General features: G+C 40.3%; 1 protein-coding gene across 4 annotated transcripts in view; it reads right to left on the bottom strand.

The window, feature by feature from the left end:
- Window positions 1–20,469, bottom strand: part of LOC139729207 (uncharacterized) — a 22,404-nt gene continuing 1,935 nt past the window's right edge. The window contains exons 2-10 of one of the 4 annotated variants that reach the window (XM_071640139.1): window positions 15,745–15,826; window positions 15,333–15,461; window positions 14,486–14,546; window positions 12,807–12,869; window positions 10,253–10,298; window positions 8,267–8,357; window positions 6,827–6,899; window positions 5,814–5,887; window positions 1–4,612 (exon numbers count right to left, since the gene is read on the bottom strand). In XM_071640139.1, coding sequence (XP_071496240.1) covers window positions 2,120–4,612; window positions 5,814–5,887; window positions 6,827–6,899; window positions 8,267–8,357; window positions 10,253–10,298; window positions 12,807–12,869; window positions 14,486–14,546; window positions 15,333–15,461; window positions 15,745–15,826 — 3,112 coding nt within the window. In that variant the 3' untranslated portion in view covers window positions 1–2,119. Of the gene's footprint in view, window positions 4,613–5,813; window positions 5,888–6,826; window positions 6,900–8,266; window positions 8,358–10,252; window positions 10,299–12,806; window positions 12,998–14,485; window positions 14,547–15,332; window positions 15,462–15,744; window positions 15,827–20,469 lie in introns of those variants that run through there. The other 3 variants (XM_071640135.1, XM_071640137.1, XM_071640138.1) reach the window with 3 other exon arrangements.

The following is a 20,469-nucleotide window of genomic DNA, read 5'->3' on the forward strand; positions in this document are numbered from 1 at the left end:
AGTTCGGCCCGCACAAATTTTCTTGTCAATCACGAATATAATGAATGAAGTAAATGAGGTAAATAAAGATGGCTTTACCGGCAAAAACTTCGCATACTTGGGAAATCTTGCACGTTTGACATAACAGGGTTCGCCTACAGTTGTCTCATAATACACTGTATACTAATTCAAATAACACATACACAAACATATATGAGCACAGGCATTCATTTTCATACAATACATCTCTACTACATGTTGGTTTTCTTTTCAAGTATGTCAACAACACATTTTTCCTCCACATGTTAAACTAAGTACTGTCATTTAAATGATAAATAACAAGCCAAAACAGCTCCAGTGTAATTTCCTCTTAATTAATCAGCTCAAACTTTTCCACTTGGACATAAATCACAGAGCAATGTTCAAAGTCAGTCTTTGATATAAAACACAAAATGCAGCAGCAACAAAGGACTAACCCTCACTGAGAAAAACACTTGGTATCTTCATAAACACCAGGTAGGCCAACTGAATGAAACAAAAATGTAATAAAAACATATCATTTCAAGCCAACTGTAAGATAAACACTACTGTGATGGCCATAAGGGTGGTGTGAAAGATACAATAACCTCTGTCTGATCAAGCCTTTCTTTTTTCCTTTGTTCTTTTTTTTTTATGGTGATGTTTCATTGTTTTGTTGTTGTTTTTTGGACAGTTCTCTGACTGTTGTGGTAAAGAGTACATGTAATGATGGGGAGTAATACTGGCGGAAATTGACAGAAATAATAATATTCATCTGAGCATCAAGGACTACATGTATTTTGCAATATGTGGTGTGACATAATAAAAGCAGACACAACAAAAACAAAAGTACTTGGGTAAAGCTTGAGGAGTAAACAAAGAGCAGGCAGGTGGCCTGTGCAAAATAATTAAGGGCCCAATTATAACTCTTCATAAAACAGGGCCCGGGTTCCACAAGGTGGTACAGCTTGTAATCTCTTATCACATCACAACACTTGGGAAATGAAAGCAAAGAAACTATTACAAGGGAACCTTGTTGCAAAGAGGTTGGATGCATTGAGATACAGTATGTCACAAAGCTTTGTGGTGTTATATGCAAAACAAACACAATCTCCTTTAAGTTCTGCAAAACACTTTCAATAATCACTTATCAAAGGTACACCCAGTTTTTTACCACTGCCAATCTGTAGCAATGCATAAATATCACACATCAAATTTTAGTACCGGGTATACAAAATTGTCTGTTTTACAAAATATTGTGCACATTGACCCCTTACATACATCATGATATACCCTGCCATATTCTGGCATTTTAGCTCATGCTCAACAAGCAAAATTTCATATTTTAAATGCTGTGATTTTTTGTCGCATATTGGATGTGTGTTTAGATAGCCCTGAAGAGTGCATTCACCTTTATAATAAAAGTGGCAAGCATACTATTCTCCATGCCCTTCATTGATGTTACCGTCTGCATGCCAGCTATGCACATCTATACACAGCTGAATGTAGAGGAGGAGCTTTCTACTATTAGGAGTCAGCTCTGCAACTTTCTGTCCTGTCAGGTACTAATGATCAATGACTTAACGTTAGATAAGTATCACTGCGGCATTCTCATTCGGCACAACAATCACCCGTGACTTCATTTAAAAAAAGTATAATCTAAGATACGGACACTCTATACACACAGGTAGTGGAGTCCTATCCAATGACTGCATGACATTACAGTCGTGTTATTATGAAACCAAATACACGAGAGGAAAAGCCAGATCTTGGTATCCTCAGTGTAAGATCCCCTTACAGGTGTAGGTAATGTCAAATATGCTATAATAAAGGCCAGGAATCCAGCAAAGCACTGACAAACTGTACCATGGGACTGAGAGGCTTTAAGTCTGTTCTTTATCCTCTACACCCAAAACTGCATCATTTCACTGTTAATTTACCAACCTGATAATAAAACATTCATTCATAATAAATTACACCTGTGACTGTAAGATATCAAATGAAAGCTGAAACTTTGTTCCTTACAGATTTCTAGTAGCTCCCATAACTTGAAAGAATTTTACAGTTTTGAAAATGCAAATAATGCCTGTATAACTATGTATCATGCTATTCTTTGTGGGTTCTACATTGGAGGTGGCCGTGGTTTTTTCTGCGAGGGAGGGTAAGGAGGAAAAGGAGGAGGAGGAGGGGGGCGGTAGTCAGTAGGGTTCCCACTGGGCAGTGGTGGCTGGAAATCACTAAAGAGACCCTGAGGATCAATGGTAGACAACATGGGAGGCAACTCACTCACTGTTGACAGTGGGGAGTACCTGGGTGGAGGGGGAGGAGGGGGCGGAGGAGGCACATCTTCCCGTGGTAGTGGGGGTTGCGGCTCTCGCTTGCGCCTGGAGTGTTTGTTGACTGGGGAGGAGAGGTGGGAAGATGACATTCTGGCTGGGTCTGGTGGCATGGGGAGGTCCAGCAAGGACTGACTGCTCTGTGAGGAGGCCTTGAACGCCTCTGGCACATCCAGGGCTCTACGCTTACTTGGAGATATGGCTGGGGACGCATCTGAAGCACCAGACACGTTGGGACTCCGTGAGTGTCTGTGGTGCCCATCTCGACTGCGGTGATGACGGGATTTGTGTTTGTGATGCGACCGGTGATGGTTGCTCTGGTCCTTGTCTCTGCCAGATTCTCTTGGTGAGCTATTATGGGGAGAATTAATCTTAAGATTCAGTTTCAGTGACACCTGGCCTGGTGACTCACAGCTGGCATTGGGAGTTTTGTTTGAGTCTTTGCCGTTCCGCTCATCACTGCCATTATTGAAGGAATTTGAGAGGCCCTTTATTTTCAGTTTGATTCCAGTGGAGGTGGTTAGGACAGTGTGCGGTGAACCAGTCTCTTCCAATCTCTGCCTCTTAGCTGGGGCCATATCACCTCCTGCCTCACTGACATCATTTTCATGGGCGTGCTTGCGGGATGAGGGTGAATGGTTGCGGTGCTTGTGAGAGCGGTGATGTTTTCTGTCATCTCTCTTGGATTTGTGACCTTCCCTCCTCTTTTCACGTTCTTCTCTTCTCTCGCTGTGATCCCTCTTGGAAGATGGTCCATCCTGACAATCTTCTGGCCTTGAGAGAGGATGAGGGTTTTCCTCCTGGGTTATATGCTCAATTAAGTCCTTATTAATTCTTAAGTGTGTCTTATCAAGTGATGACTGCTCTGCTTGCAGACTCTTCCCTGATGATGGAGGATTATCTACTGTTGTTTTAGGTTGTATTGTGACAGTTTCAGGCACTGAATTAAGCTGAGGAACATCAGAGACAGTCAACCCGCTCTCCATTTCAAGCTCTTTTTCCAAGTTTGCAGAAAGCTCTTGGAATATTTCCAGCTTGATTTGTCCTTCATTACTTGTAAGATCTGGCTTTGGTGCTTGGATGGATTCTTTCTTGATATAGGGTAGCTTTGAGATTTTGTCAGCATACTTGCTAGAGTCAGTACCACGGAGAGTGTGTTGCTCCTCTTTGACTCTCCTGTGTATTTTCTCATTCCTGTCTGAGATTCCTTTGACAGCGTGGGCATAACTCTTTTCCTTTAGCCCTGTCCCTGGAGCATCACTTACATTGCTCTGTAACAACCGAGCACTAGAAGTTGTAGGATGTTCCTCGGTCATTTCTAATGGTGCAGGGGGGTTTGCCTCTGGCCTTCTATGCTCTCTCCTGTCTCTATGGTCCCCGACAAGTCCCCTTTTGGCTGGGTCAATGCTGGCTACAGATGATAGAGCCTTGTCCTGAGATTTCACTTTGTGGGCTATTTGCGGGCCGGTTGGTTTGGCAGAGCTTGAGGGAGCCCTGCCCAGGCTTGCTGGAATCCTTTCCTGACCTGAGGAGCCACGTTCATGACCGGAGGGTAACCTCTCTGGCCCCGAAGGACCACGGGTGTGTCCTGAATGAACCTTGGGGTTTCCCGGCATTGTTTTGTCAGAGTTGGAGAGAAGCTTTTCATGACCAGAAGCATGCCGGTCATGACTGCTGGCTTGTATTCTTTCATGACCAGTGTGAGTCCTCTCATGAGGTGGATGGATTCTCTCGTGACCTGTGGAATATCTGTCACGGCCTTGAGATCCTCGCTCCTTCCCACTGACACCAGGTGGAACACCCGGCAACTTATCTGGATAGTGTTTTGAGTCTCTGTGTGACGGCCTACCAGGAATAATTCCACTGACTTCAGACTTGTCAGGACGGCCCATGGCTGGTGGATTTTGTTGCTTTTTCAGTTGCATTTCTCTCTCTTTTCGTTCTTTTTCTTTACGCTTGTACTCCTCATATGACACTTTAACAACCTCCTGTTTGGGTGGACCAGCAGCTGATGTAGACGATCCACTGCTCCGCTCCCGCGATGTCTTATCACTCTTCTGTGATGACTCCTCAAACTTTGCATCTTCAGAGTCAGAGAACTGATCGAAGCTGGACTTTGCATCGAAGGAGTACTCAAAAGGATCAACCGATGAGGTGGCGACTACCCCGCTGTCTATGGAGCCTTGAGATGATCCAGCAGTCTGGGCTTGCTGCTGCTGGCTGCCATCTCCACTGGGTTGGTTCTCCTGCTTTGGCTTCTTGTTGTCTTTCCCAGAGTGCTAATAGTGACGGGAAAAGTATAGATGGATCACAAACAGACTTGGACATCTATGACATTTATACAAGATTTACACTAAAAAGTAGAGTCAAATCTACTAAAATCAATGTCACATAGGTCAAAGTTGAAGTAAATCTTCAGACCAAATAGTAAAAAATTGTGGCCACTAAGATGAATAAGTTAATATTTAAAGTTTAGTCTCCGGTCCCCAGGGTTTCACTTATGGAGAGCACACAATATAAACCCCAGAATCTCAGACCTGCTGTATCACACATCTGCCTCATGTATAATAATAAAAAAAATAAATAAATAAAATAAAACAAAATGGTAAGAATTCCAGGAAAAAAAAAAGACATAAAAGAATTGAGTGTGCATTGCATGGTGCCCGACACAAATAAAAGACAATATCACATGTAGGCTAGTCAATCGAGTCTTGTGTCATGGGAAAATAAACCACTTGTAATTTCAATCTCAAAACCTTCTAATATTCAAATTATGATTTTAACAAAAAAAAAGAAGTTTTAAAACCCATGCTATTTCACACGTTTGTTGACTTTGCCTTACTAACAGCTGAGCTTAGAGCAGCTTTTAGTAAAACACATTCATTGTTTATGACACAGACTTCTCAAAATATGAGCTTTTTTTTTAACCACTTGCCAGAGTGGGCAAACAGATTTTCAAATTGTAGCAAAACACTTGTCCAAACATGAATTTCATTTGCCGAAAAGAAAGTCCAAAAATACGATAAAATTATAGAGAAAATCCCTTGTAAGTCAAGGGCATGATAAAACATTAGCATTTGAATGAACAGCAAACACAGTTTCAGACACTAAAACACATTGGAGAAACAAACTTAGATACACTGTTGGTGTTGCATTGCATTGGGGCTTTTTCGTGCAAGTGTTGGAAAGTTGCTGAAATGAAATTAAAGCGCATTGCATCATTAGTCATCATCTTTGGTCTTCAGTATGGTTGACTTTGTGGATATGAAGGGGAGACAGTGAAAAAAAGGTGGTTTCAAAACGTTTCACTTGCCCAATTCATGCAAGCAATTTTTCTCATTGTTCCAAAACACTTGCCTGACTTTGATTTTTCACTTCCCTTAGGAAATTGGGCAAGCATTTATGTAGCATCTTGTGGCATACAATCATGTTGCAGACACCAAGATTTACTTCCCAAGCTATGTTTGGCCATAGACATACCTTGTATCCCATAATTCTCTTCTTCAGCCGCATTGGACAGCGATCAATGATGGCGAGAAACTCTCTTGTCAGTTCTGGAAGAAAATTAAACACAATCGGGTAAACACATTGCTATTAACTTGCCCAACAGTCATTAGTGGAGAAGACACCAGGAATGCATCTACTTTTGCCCTTTCTGCTTCAAACCATCATTTCAGGTACGTAATTGATCTTTTCTTTTTATCCTTCTAACCAGATCATTCATCCACGAGACTTTCTAAGCTGAAATCATGGCTGGGAAATGACATTTTCAACAAGGTACAGTGACCCTGACATCATCTTTTCCTTTTAATATCAAAACCTGTCAAGTGATTTCTAATCTTCCTTTGAAATCGTAACACCATTAGTCATTTAACTTCAATCGACTTTAATATTATCTTACAAAAAGTGCAGTGAACTTTAGACCTGTGACCTTAAGTAATTTTGCCAAAAGTCTGATCAGCGCATCCACCTCAAGTAGCATACTTGGGCTGGGTAACAAGAAAATCATTCAGTGGTTTTTTGCAGCAACGAGCTGTGAGATAGATACCCGTACAAATCTACCCCAAAAAAAAAACAAAAACAAAATCCAACCAAACAAACAAACAAAAACAAACCAAGCCTACATGCCTAAATGCCAAAGGACATCATTCAGGGTGATTGTCATTATTGAAATTTTAATTTGTAATCAATATTTAATAATATGGTTGTGTAGATGCTACAAAACCACACCTTCACAAATATCCCCCTGACCTCTAACACCCCCCCCCCCCCCCCAAATCAACTTTATTGTATACCAGATACTGCAGTGATTGACATGGGACAAAATTGTACCTGAAATGATGAATGAATAAAATTCAGGTAATATACAAACGTCTGTGTCATACTTTCTTTTTGTCTTCATCAGAAATCACATTGCACTTCTGTATTTTCAAATCGTTTGATTTCTAATTTCAGACAAATATACGTTCAACAAAAAGTGTATTGAAACTTACCATCTAGAAGATTTTCTGTCACTGTTGGGTCAACATACTCCCACCAGCCTTTGCCATCATTGGACTTGGGAATCTGAGTTTTGAAAAATACCATAATACAGAAATCTGGGATCACCCATATCAAAGGAAACCTGTCAATCAGCACCATCTTCCAGTTTTGTGCAATGAAATTATATAACATGAGACTCAAAGACTCAGTACTGTTGGCAACAAACTTCTAGCAAGTTCTTTCATTTCCCATGACCTATAGATTAGGTAGAAGTGAGTCACCTGTGGCCACTTCTACAAGGGTACAAACTGTAACTCCAAGCACTTACATGTGTACAGTACCCCATAACCCGTTGAGGATGGACTGATTTTGCTACAACACGCATTTCCCATAGACACCTGCCCGAGTATACTCGGGACTCGTCCTCAACAGGTTAAAAACTTGCATCTCAAATAGCCCAGTCAGAAGAGGGTTAAAACCTCTCTCCTCCCTTTTCCAAGAAACTAAACCTCCCAACTTATATTTATTTCAATCACTATTAACTTGAATGGGTTTATGAATAGTCCAATTTGAACAAGTTATATCATACATCATTCTAAAGCTTAGAGAGTACTGTTTCTAACAATGCAGAAAAGTGAAAATTCATTTTGGCCTACTTTTTGTGAGTTTTGAGCTGGGCAGTCACATATGCGTGAAAAATATATACCAGTAACCAACTGAGTTGAATCTTGTTTATAATAGTACTTACACTGTACCATGACATGACAGATGTATTTAAACAATTCCTTACTTTCTGTTTTATTGACAATTATGACGAATCAAATTTGGTATTATGGACATCTTTATTATGTGATATGGAGTGAAACACGAGGGCTCATATGCCTCCAAGTAATAGTAAAGAATTTTACTTTTGTGAGCCCCGGCCCATGTGTCACTCCCTTACATTTCATACATGTATCCTTGTATCTAGTATGTTACATTGCAATTGTATGGCCAAATAAACAACTATGACAAGGATAATAATAACTAGAGTAAGGCACAGACCTCCGTCAAGCAGCTCATTGCCACCACTAATATTGTTCTTTCATGGAGATCAGTGATTTCCACCCACACGTATGCATGCTAAAAGCAGCCCGATTTCCTAAAATAGGGGCCTCTTGTTTCGTCATCCTCACTTTCATTTCCCCCTTTCCTGTAAGTGTCATCCAAATCCATTCCCAACTTTTTGAGTTTATAATTTTGCACACAAACCAACAAACAAATGCCAATGAAAAAATAACTTCCTCCCTTGGCGGAGGTAATAATGATTATAATGGTAATACTGATGATGATGACGATGATGATCCAATCATCATCATCATTATCATCATCATCATCATAACATAGAGTATTTCTATGGGCCTGGTTCAAGAAATCGATCAATTCCATGTATAATCTGGATAGGCACTGACCGTCCATTGTGTCCACTTGCAGGCAAGATGGATGCAAACACAGGCAACAACAGTCGGCTTGTACTTCAGGCAAAATGTTGTCAGATGAAGGCTAGAAAGGACAGAGACAAAAGAAAACAGGATTTGCTCATTAGAGTAAGTGTCAAACTTAAACCTTACAATGGTGTCACATGTGGTCAATGTTCTACTCATAGCATCAAGTTGAATGCACTTTGCCTGCTACTCAACCACTTGTACAATTTTTGTACCAGCTGCCCAGATGTCTCAAGGTTTATGTTAGTCTTTCCTTTGCAGGGAGGAAGCTACTACGGGGATATATTATCCATGATCAACACTTCAGCTATAGAAAGCTTGTTTTTTAATTCGAATAATATCATGTCTATACATTTTTTTTTTTCATTGGGGATGGGAAATATTTCTGTATTACATTTCCAAGACAACAACCTTGTGATGTCAGGATATTTTTCATTACATGCCAAGTGTTGGATTTTTCCCACACATCTGGAGTCATTGGAAAGACAACCAAGATTACATCTGGACAGGGTGAAATGAGCTGCTGGTAACCTGGTGTTTACAGACATAGCTCCTATGCTGCCTGTAATGTGTGCTCTCGCTGAAGAAACAAATATTTACTACTTTCTAAGTGTTAAACTAGCAGCCAGAAATTCTGACATGTTGTTACTAGGCGATGCATGAATCATGAAATTGGGAGTTGATATTTGAGGTGGTGTACAAGTCTCTCATGACTTTCTAGCTCCATCGCTGGATACACATACCTCCTGGCACCTGAAAGAAACAAGATACTGCAGATAGAAAGTATGAATTATTAAGAGCGTAATAAAATTCTCTCTTTACCTTTGTATTTTTGCCTCACTGAAAAGTGTTATACACAATACAGTTATAATTTTTTTATCAAACTCTTATACACACTTTATGAATGTAAACACCAGGTGACAATTTTTCTCATAAAATGGCACAAAGTGAATTCAACTTTCAGCTACAGCACTCATATAAGATATACCACACATTAGCTTATTTTGATCACCTACAATCACTTACCTTGACCTCTCTATTTCAAGTTTAGAAAAGATAATGTTGGAAAGTTGATCTCTTTAGCTAATGTCGATTCATATCTTAAAACAATCAAGCACTGCAGTCACCATCCAGTGCCCATACTTCATGTTCTCCTAATTTTTGCATGGAACATATCATGCTATTTTAGATTGGCATGAAACAGTATTGGTCCAATCATGATTGAGAATACAGCCAAAGTTCAGTGGGTCATGGGAGTCGGTACAAAATACCCCTTTAAAATGAAGTGGAAAAAAGACAACTTCCTCTTGAATTTTTACTAAACTGCATGAAAAGTGACTAACAATGGACATTTTTTCCTCTAATGTTATGTACTGTAAGAGCTTGCTGTTATCATTTTCATTAAAATTAAAACATACTACATTTGCTGACTTATACAAATCATAAGTCTCAGGTTAAGTGGCTGAAACACCATGACCAAAGGGGGATTAGAAAATTTCATGTTTATTTAGAAAAAAAAACAAAAGAAAATTTTGCAAGTTTTGTCACGTTAAAAAGATTTGGACTAATCACAGTCACAATGGAGCTACGCCTTCATTTGAGAGGTTAATGTTTCATAAGAAAATTACCTTGAGCTTAGGCTGCATCCTAAATCATGTTAATTTTGTTTTGTTTCTTCCCAATAAACTCTATCTCTACCGAGCTGAATGTATGAGCATTACAATCAGCACCAAATTGGCAAAAAATTTTATAATACAGTGAGACAGTTAGAGCTGATACATTACATATGATCACTGCAGCATTATATTCTTCAGAGTTTAGATGCTGCAATGGCCATACATTATATAGAGAATTATGTGATCTCCTTTTTCACATATTTTGAATCACTTTAAATGACTTTCTCTTATCACTTGAAAAGGAGAGAGTGAGAGAGAGGCAAGAGGGGCAGCCAACCTGTTGGTCGCCAAGAAATAGGAGCTCTGCGACAGGTCCTTGCTGGCTGCTCCGGGAAATATGGGTGATGTGAGCCAGGGGTCCATGGCGGCATGGATGGGGTGTCAGCACCGAGCGTCCACACGCAATGCCCGACCGAGGAGCAGAAGCGGTGCACACACCGTGACACAATGAGGTGAAGCGTCACATCACCCATGATTGGAGGGGGGAGGCAGGGGAGCAGACAGGGGGAGACAGGAGACCATTAGAAACAAATCCTTTTCCTCTCCCTCATTTTCTTACAAGTGACTGCAATCGACACTGCCTAATCAGCAGAAGTCATTTTTGATCTGGCTCAGCCTTACTGCTCATTTTGTTTCAACACATTGCACTCTAGATCTATCTAACATACCTGACCAAAACATTTCTCGGAACAATGTTGGTTCATGGACATTCACTCCAACTGACACCATATACATGTGACTGAATCACAGGATGCATATATACACACCTTGTAAAGAAGGCTTTACATTCTCTGATTATCTTGTCCAATCAGATAATTTTTCTGTGATTGATGATCACAGGAAAGAATGATACATCCCTCTTTCGTGGACAAGGGAGAGATAGAAACTCCCACCTACAAAGTCGTCCACAATACAATGAAGTGGCAGGTATTGAGTAAATTTCATCACAAATTACTGCCAAACTTATGCAATTTCCATGTTAGATAGAAATATGCCAGATCATATAACCCCTGATTAGACAGCAACAGCTGCGGCACTTTCTTAAAATCAACCATACTCTAAATTTAACATGAGCAGTAAAATAATGTGTTCTTGGAATAATCCAAGCCACGGTGCTAACAAACACTAAAGAAGAGGCCTCTCATCTGTCGAAGTTTTGAAGCTGTTTTTTTCACTTCGCATCACAAGAGTTAGCCTTCTCTTTATGAACTGAAAGAAAAAAGAATTGGAAAGTTAGAAAAATGTTTTGTATGAAGCTGAATGGGAAAATTACTGACTTGACAAGCAATATCACCATGAATCCTACTACAGTTGGCAAATACACAACTATTAATAGCCTCTGGGAAGTTTGTTGAAATGTAAGATACTAATGTGCCGAGTTTTAGTGCTTGAGCTTGGTAAGGTTCAGCTTCACCTCTTCTAAAACTGAAATGGGCACATTAAAATCTGCAGTGCAGCATTTGTCCCTTAAGAGACACTCTGAAAGGATTTTGGTATGAAAATCAAGTCAAACACTACCAAGACATGCTTTCACAAGGACAGATTTTTCAGCACAATAAAAAACAGAAAGTGTGAATACAGTACTCCTACCACATAGGCAGTCATATTCAGTGTCAACAGCATTTAATATGAACATTTATCACACTTGGATGAACAATTTTCCAACAAATAGCAGTTGCTGATGGTAAAAGCTCTGTATAACAGCTTCAGCCAACTTGGTTAAAGACAGTGGAGGCAGGATGAATTTACAGCTGCAAGCAATTAATACTGGGGTTAGATGTGCATTATTAAAACAGGGGGTAGTATACCGTGTGTACTGTATTCATCAATTCCTTGGAAATTAAAACTGTATGTCCATACACCCTTGAAAACCAGGACCCTGTTCTTTGAAGAGTTAAAATTGATTATAAAGTTGATTTCTATCATGAGTCTATGGCAGCCTGTGTGGTAAGGGAATTTACAATTGCTTTTATCTTTTGATAAAATGGGGCCTAGTAATTGCTTGTACTCCAGAGCAGGAGAAACTGAGAACTGGATACACACAGATAAGATGCTTTAGTATGACATACTGTACTTGTGAGCTTCTTCTCAACTTATCATGTAATCATAAATGTGTCATCTTAACTTTTCCATTCCATCTTTTTGATGTTACTATTAAACAAAATTGAAATAATATCTATCCACCTGGAATTTCTCCCATTTCAAAACTACACATTTAAAGCAGATCCTTGTGACTTAAAGATGAACAATACTCATACCAGAGACCTTGTCAGCTCACTATTAAATATAAACAAATCACATTCCCACACTTCACTCAGTGCAAAGACAATATAACAATAACATGCAACTTTTCTCATAGTCATAATGTCATTCGAAATGTGTTAATGTATGGGTTTTTACATTTGGGAAGTACAATGCTTAGCACACTTGACATGATTTTAAAAATGGAACTTTGCTTTCTGTTTGATGTTTAACTTGTGCAGTATACAGCATAGAGTTCATACAGAATCAACTTATTCACAATTACTTCACACTGGAAAGATTTGTCATCTTTGTTTTGAATACTATTTCGACAACAAAGCAGCATGCACACAAATAGCATTGTGTGCTTATAAAGAGTTCAAAGTTTTCATATGAAAACATATGACTGATTACAACAAAACCTGGCTACTCAGAACCATTGACAAATATGATCCAAACATTTCGTTCTTCTTGAATTTCTCTTCTCCCCTTATAATACATGTGTATGATATTTTAATTTGATCAATGGATGAATGTGTTACTTTTTGCAGGCACTGCAAAAAGGTTTGTGCCAACAAACAATACCTTACCTCTGATCATCTGTGTGCATTTAACAACGTGTGAGTGTGGGTGAACCACACCAACCTCGAAGCCTGCAAAAGATTGAAGAAAATACACAGAATGTTAAGCTTAACATGCAACTTTTTTAAAGGTGGTATAATTTTTCTTGAGTCCCTCACATGTTCACAATGCATTACAAGAATTTATGTGATAAACCAAAAATGTGTTGCAAATCTTGAATTCAAGTTATGGATATTTTAACAGCAAAAGTGAAAACAATTGTATGGATTTGCCTGGACTGTTCAAGTGTAATACACAGCTACTTTGCAGGTGTCTGAAAGTCACTTGCATCTGCAATAAATCTGATATGACAATATAATTCTTAATTTACTGTTGCAATATAAAACTAGAAATGTCGCTACAGCGACTGGTTATACCCCCGTCAAACAACATTTCATAAGCTTTGGTCAAAACAACATTTGATAAGCTTTGGTCAAAAAACTGAGGAAGTAGTTAAATCCGCAAGATCTTTCCTTGATCTTCTGCCATGAATATGCCGTTACCATGGCAACGTACTTTCGGGTACTGTTGAAAAATGCGTCTTGCACATCTACAACCAAAGGCACACGTCTGTACCAAGTTTCATGGAAATTGGGCAAAAACTGAGGAAGTAGTTTGCAACACAAAATTTTCCATCATTTTGGCTCATAATATGTGAGCTGTTACCATGGCAACATACTTTTTGTCACTGTCAAGAAATGTGTCATGCTGACCTATATCCTAAGACAAACATTCAATATGAATTCCATGAGAATTGGAAGAACACTGATGAAGCAGTTTTGCCATGAAGCATTTTGCCCTATATTTTACCAATAACATGCCGTTACCATGGCAACGCACTTTTTGCCACTGCGGAAATATGTGTCTTGCACATTAACATATTCAGATGAACATCTGTACCTAATTTCATAAAAATTGATCAAAAACTGCGGGAGGAGTTCGGGACGCAAGATTTGTACCCATTTTTGCCCATAATATGCCGTTACCATGGCAACGTACTTTTGGGTACTGTCAAAAAATACGTCTTGCACATCTACAACCCAAGGCACACATCTGTGCCAAGTTTTATGGGAATCGGTTGAAAACTGAGGAAGTAGTTCGCGACGCAAGATTTGTACCCATTTTTGCCCATAATATGCCGTTACCATGGCAACGTACTTTTGGGTACTGTCAAAAAATATGTCTTGCACATCTACAACCCAAGGCACACATCTGTGCCAAGTTTTATGGGAATCGGTTGAAAACTGAGGAAGTAGTTCGCGACGCAAGATTTGCAACGGACCGACCGCCCGACCGACCGCCCGACCGCCCGACCGACCGCCCGACCGACCGTCCGCCGATTCCTATATACCCCCTTCAAACTTCGTTTGGCGGGGGTATAATAACCTCAACAGAAAGGAAATCACATGCCTACTTTTATTTGAGGGCAGCACTGTACAGTTCTCTTACTATCTCATACAAAGCAGAATGGCAACATAATTATGACTGGTCTTAGCTCCCTACGAATAATGCTAAATTCAACATTTGTTTCAGATCATGTTGCATCCACTGAACTCAGGCAATATGACGGCATTCTTATATCAGAATCCCTCTTTAGGTTCTGCATGGTAAGCTGATTTTCTTGACTTACAAAGCAACAACCACTTACCGAGAGTTTGTAGAATAATGCTCTCATTGATGACCAACTCCTGGGCTTGCGCAGCATAGGTCTACAATGAGAACAAAATGATTGATAGAAATACACATTAAATAACAGAGAGCTAAAATTGAATGTATGACCTAATCACACAGACCTGTTTTCTACCATGTCCATCAGAAACAGGGCAGCGAATGGTGACACATCAAAATCAAGGAGGTTGAAAAGAGCTGTTAAGAAGATACTCTCTTACATTCATCTCAATTATGAATATTCCCAATCAGGGAGGTTTCTGCACATTTCTGTCAGGATATGAAGAGATAAGCTTTCACAAAGCCTCCAGCAGAATCTGTAAGCCTTGGGAAATCTGCAGATATTTTCAAAACATGACACATAACCGCATTTTCGGATTTGTAACAAATGAGTTTGTCCTCAATGAGTGCGTCATTTTATATGAACACAGCGAACATTAAAGCAGCCTGATGCAGATTTAAGAAAAGGGTAGTTACATGTATATCACACAAATTGAACTTGAACATTAATTCGAAGTTTCAACAAGGATTGTTTGACATTTCAAAACAGCTTCCATACAAGTTATATTCCTTTGTGTTGATAGTGGAAGAATTACCATTAATTCTTTATTTTCTCAAAGTAAAATTTCCCACACAACTCCAGGACATATCCAGGATATGATGCCCATACACACCTTCAGAAACAAAAACTAACATCTTCAGAAGAAGCATAAAATCTGTAACACTGCGTGATCTGGTTGTTTTGTGAAGAAGCAAATACCTGCAACATACAGTGGAGGAGACAGTTTCAAACTGCCTGTCAACACTGGTTAAAGGGTCTTACGTACATCGCTCCTTGGGTCGAGAGGGGGCTCCCCCCTGTGCAGGCAGGCGTGGCATACTCTGATAACATGCTCCAACTTGTGAGGCTGCTCCTCCACCTTGGCAGCAAGAAACAAAGCTGCTGCGGCTATGCTCTGTTGGTGACAAAAGTCAACAGACAAAAGAATATAGGGAAACAGAGTGAAGTAAAAATATGTACTCACATGTCCAAAATGACGATAGAACAGGTGTTATTCACAACTTACTGTGAAGAAGAATATGCACTTTGAAATATCAAACATGAATGCTTACATACAGTACATAATGCTATCTGGACCTTTTTTTAATCAAAACATGAAATATTTCGCAATTCATGATCAGAAACACTGTTGAAAACAAAACAATTTTCAAAGGGTTTCACAATGATTTCATACTTACATTGCGTGGAAACCGGGCGAATGTGTGATACATGTAAAATCGGTGCATGTAAACAATTGCCGTGTTGATGCATAATTGAAATCTATTCGAAGCTGTCAAGGAAAAATGTAAAAATTGCACATTGTTCATGTCCTCAAACTGCACTTGCTACAGGACCGCATATTGTGACATTTCCTTATAAAATACTGTACACTTGAGAATAATTGTAAAATTGTTTATGCTAGATGCACTAATTTGAGCATTGCGATCGAGTGCACTTTTGAATTTATTACTAACAGCTAAGATCATTTACCAATCCACATGTAAGCTATTATACTGTATACACCGAATATTTCGTGAGGTTTTTATTTTCGCATATTTCACTTATCGGGTGCTCTTCACGAAATTGAAGACACATGAAAATATTGACTCTGATCCCCGATGTGAACGTGACGTACGCGTGTACATTTCTCCGCTCAGTACAAGACTTCAGGATCGCGAATTTAACCACTCGCGAAATCGTCGGGAATTCCCGATTCGCAAAATTTAGACTCGCGAAATATATGGCGTATACAGTATTAGTTAGTAGATATTCTACAGACCTGTAGTTCTCATTTTCATTTTCAAACTGATTAGCCAAGTAGGCCTACGTGTTTTGTGAGCACAAGTGTGCGGACTGTATCCATATGCACATTGTGAGTCATTGTGATGTGATGGCAATCTGACAAGCGACAGCAGCTTTCTGCTCACCATGCATCAAGCATATTGACAGTACTTTAGTGACACGCTTACGCACATATGTACACACACACAATACATATGTACACAGTACACAAACACACACCACTAGCTCGCTGCATCTGGCGCTGCATGCACACGATATCTACTGTAAAACGAGGAATGTTCGTATGCATTTTAATTTTGCGAATTTCCCGAGCGCCAAGATTTGCAAAATTAAAACGCATGCGAAAGTTCTTGTCTACACTATATGCATTGAACACGATTGGCAATTCCTGAAAATTTCATGGCACGAAAAAGGCTGTCAGCCACAATTCGCGAAAATGTCATGCCACGAATACATCATGTTTTACAGTATACACTGCAAGGGCCATGATGTGACTGCGATAGGCGTTGAATTTACATACCGTAATAAATGATCTGAGCACCTTTGCGTGGACATTACTATGATCTTGAATACAAAGCCATGCCTAAAATGTTCGCTGTGATAAAAAATTATTACAAGGGGGTGTTTTTACACCAATTTGTTGTCAGAGTTATGTACCAGCGCTTTTTTATATGATACAACTGTATGGAGCAAAACTTCTGTTTCATATGATACCAAACTTGTTAGGATTTGATAGCGGCATGGACTGCAGATTTTGCAATAAAGGTTAAATTTGGCACAAAAATAACGGGTCAAAACAGCGTAGATGCGCCGCTCCATTTTGTGTTCTATGGTCCGTCCGACTGTGAAACTGGCCAGGCTGATGAAGGAGGATTCAGTGGTGCTGAATCCAAAAATAGCATTGGTTTTTCGCTTACCCGCGAAATAGCGATTAAGATACCCTGTTAGCATAGTAACAGCATCAGCGAACTAAACGAGGTGGGGCCTACAAGTCTTAGACACATAGTTACACGACATGACTCGTGGTTATGGCGTGCACTTACGCGAAGCTCCAGAACAGTCGAGTCGCTTAGGTCGCTTAGGTACGGTGTTCAGCCTCCACACAGCGTAGCACACCGCCAGTACGTAATGTGAGTACATGTGCGCGTCTCCATGCAATCTGTAGACCAAAAGCTATAGCCGATGCACATGCACTGGTCACTACTGTGTGCGCTTTTACTCCGCCGCGCTGTTAGACCGACGTTTATACGTTTTTATATCCCTCATGTAAAGTTTCTTGCCATGCAGAGCACGAAAATGGTGCAGTTTTAGTAGCTAGCTACAAGCAGCTGGATGCGGTGAAATTGCTTACCAGCCAGCGTGATATACTGTAAAAGTGGTTTCTTTTGCGGTGGTTTCATTTTCGCGCTTTTCGCACTTTGAGGTTGAACCACGAATTTAACATCACGCGAAAATGTCTTGAACTCGTCGCTTGTTACAACGCTATCATAACCGACCCCGAATTTAAAGGGGATGGCTAGTAACTGATCAGTGGGAATCATTGGGAATGCTGGAGGATGACTGTTCCAATCCTTGTGGGATTCATTTAAGAGTACACTATATATCTATTCTTGTGTGAGAATTATTTGCTTCAGAATGGTCTCATATTCAAGTAATGTGCAGTTTAATGTTTCCAGGTAAGCGTCCCTGGTCAGTGACGGGGCATTAATCTGCACATTACTTGAATATGAGACCGTTCTGAAGCAAATAATTTTCACATAACAGTAGATATATAATGTACTCTTAAATAAATCCCACAAGGATTGGAACAATCATCCCTCAGCATTCCCACTGATTCCCACTGATCGGTTACTAGCCATCCCCTTTAAACACATGCGAAAAAGTATGCATCGATGGAAACCGCGAAAGTTTCTGTATGCGAAAGAAACCACTTTTACAGTAGTACTTTTGGGAATCCACGGTCTACACCCAATCGTGATCGTGTGATCAATATCTAGATTTCTCACATTTGAACATAAGCAGTGCGCGTAGTAGCGATACTAGAGCAGCTAGCTAGCAGCGCGGTGTGCCGACGGCATTCCAGAAATCTGTGGTGCAATGGCGTGTGTGTGTCACGTTAGTGTGATCAATGCAGTTCAGCTCAATTGACAAAGTGACTGCTTCAAGTAACAGAGGAATGATTGCCGCAGAAGTACCAACATATCAGGTACGAATTAGGAATAAACTACAACCGATTTGATGGTGATTTGGGTAACGAAGCCGCTTTAGGCCTACTTCTAACCTAGTCCTGGACCTCCTCGATCTTTCAGAGTTCTGCACGCTGTAGTGTAGCTCGTGCATAGGAATCAACAACAGTAGCCTCTATACATACGGTGCAGCAGTGTCGTTTGCTACGCGCTGCACGCACTGTTGCTGCACTGCCACGGCCGAACGTTAGATTTAACGTTAAGCCTGCACATTTTTCCAAAAGGGAACCTTGTCATCACTCTAGTAAAATGCTCGAGAGGGATAAAAAACAAATATCGACTGCTTTCTTTCGGGCCATGGTAAAACCATTTGCCCTCGATGTTATCTCAACAGTGCCATGTCCCTCGACTTCGTCTCGGGACATAGCACTGTTGAGAAATCACCTCGGTGCAAATAGTTTTACCATCTCCCTCTGTAGCAGTCAATATTTGTATAATACGCACTGCATACAAGTTGTACCAAAGAGTATACTTTGCTGTATACTGTACTGGGTCATCGGTCTCGTAAACCCGTGTACAAATTGGTCTGTGGCCAAGAATATGTTCCACGGAGAATACACTGAACGTCTAGCTTCATGGAATCCTTTCTCATGGAAGAGAACCGTGAATGTAAAAAATGAGTAAAAATTCCTCTGGACCAAGAAATTTCTCTGTATATGACCTCCGTTGCTCACTTTCCGTGTTGTATTTTCCCAGCTAACCGTAAGTGCAGTACGGTAGTTAGCGCGATAGCGCAGTACCATGCTTATGTATTGCTGGCATTGTGCATGTACAGTGTATACTGTATGACATCAAAGAGAAAACCAGCGCGTGCGAGAGCAAGCACAAGTGCGTGCCGCGGGATCGAAGCGGGCCTCGCACAGCTAGCTTGAGTAGCTGGGTAGGTGTGTGCTAGCTGCGCGCTTCAATAGCCTTAGAAACATGCGCGCTTTGAATGTGACAAATGCAGCGAATTGCACTGCCCACTGGAGTGTGCTTGACAGTGAATTTTCATTACGCTCGTGACCCACTTTTTCGCCAAGGTTTTAACGGCGTGAGGATGAAAAATATCCTGTTTTTATTTGCTCATAACTTCACCATTACTTATGATTATGGTGAGAAATTTTGCACTCTTATGTTAACTATGGACATTATGGATATGTATGTTTTTGTGTGAAATGACGTGTATTTCTCCAGTTGCAAAAACCTACCAGACGCCCTACTACTGTCACGTTGCGTGCCATGTATGCATCGCACCTAGAACTACTCAATCACGGCTCACAAGGCCAGGGGGAATTGAAGGGCACTGAGCAACGATGTGGCGTACGAGAAGTGCTTTTATTACACATGAAAATTACACAAGTCATTGACATATTATATCACACATGCACACACATCCAGCGCGAGATCCCACACATGCAACATGCAGGGATGCCAAGTTCAAAAAAATTTTGTGAGAATGCGCGAGACTTGGTAGCTCTGAACATGCACATCTGCACACACACAGCACCAGAACACATGCTGCTGTTGACTGGCAGTGGTGTCTGATACTAGGTAGACATCTACTCAAATTCCCATGCACCGCTACTACAATAGATAGGGTAAAATCTCGCACCGATAATGTATTAGAGGCGCAAAGTGCATGACTGCCTGGAATTTTGTCACAACTGCATCTTCAACTTGATTCTCGAGAGGTCTAGGTAGTTCAGCACTACTGTAGATGGCGCTCTCACGCATGTGCATCGTTTTCTACACGCGCAGTGCTCAACTTCTGAGCCCATTCACGATGATCGCTAGCTGTAGTAGTTATGACAGGGGTGCATTAATATCACTCTTTTCAAAAGTAATACGGCCATATGTCAAACAACGTATTCGAATCACAAACCTGAACTACTT

Source organism: Diadema antillarum, unplaced genomic scaffold (assembly GCF_040938485.1).
Source record: "Diadema antillarum isolate AM-2024a unplaced genomic scaffold, OU_Dant_1.0 seq00000225_RagTag, whole genome shotgun sequence".
Lineage (NCBI taxonomy): Eukaryota > Metazoa > Echinodermata > Echinoidea > Diadematoida > Diadematidae > Diadema > Diadema antillarum.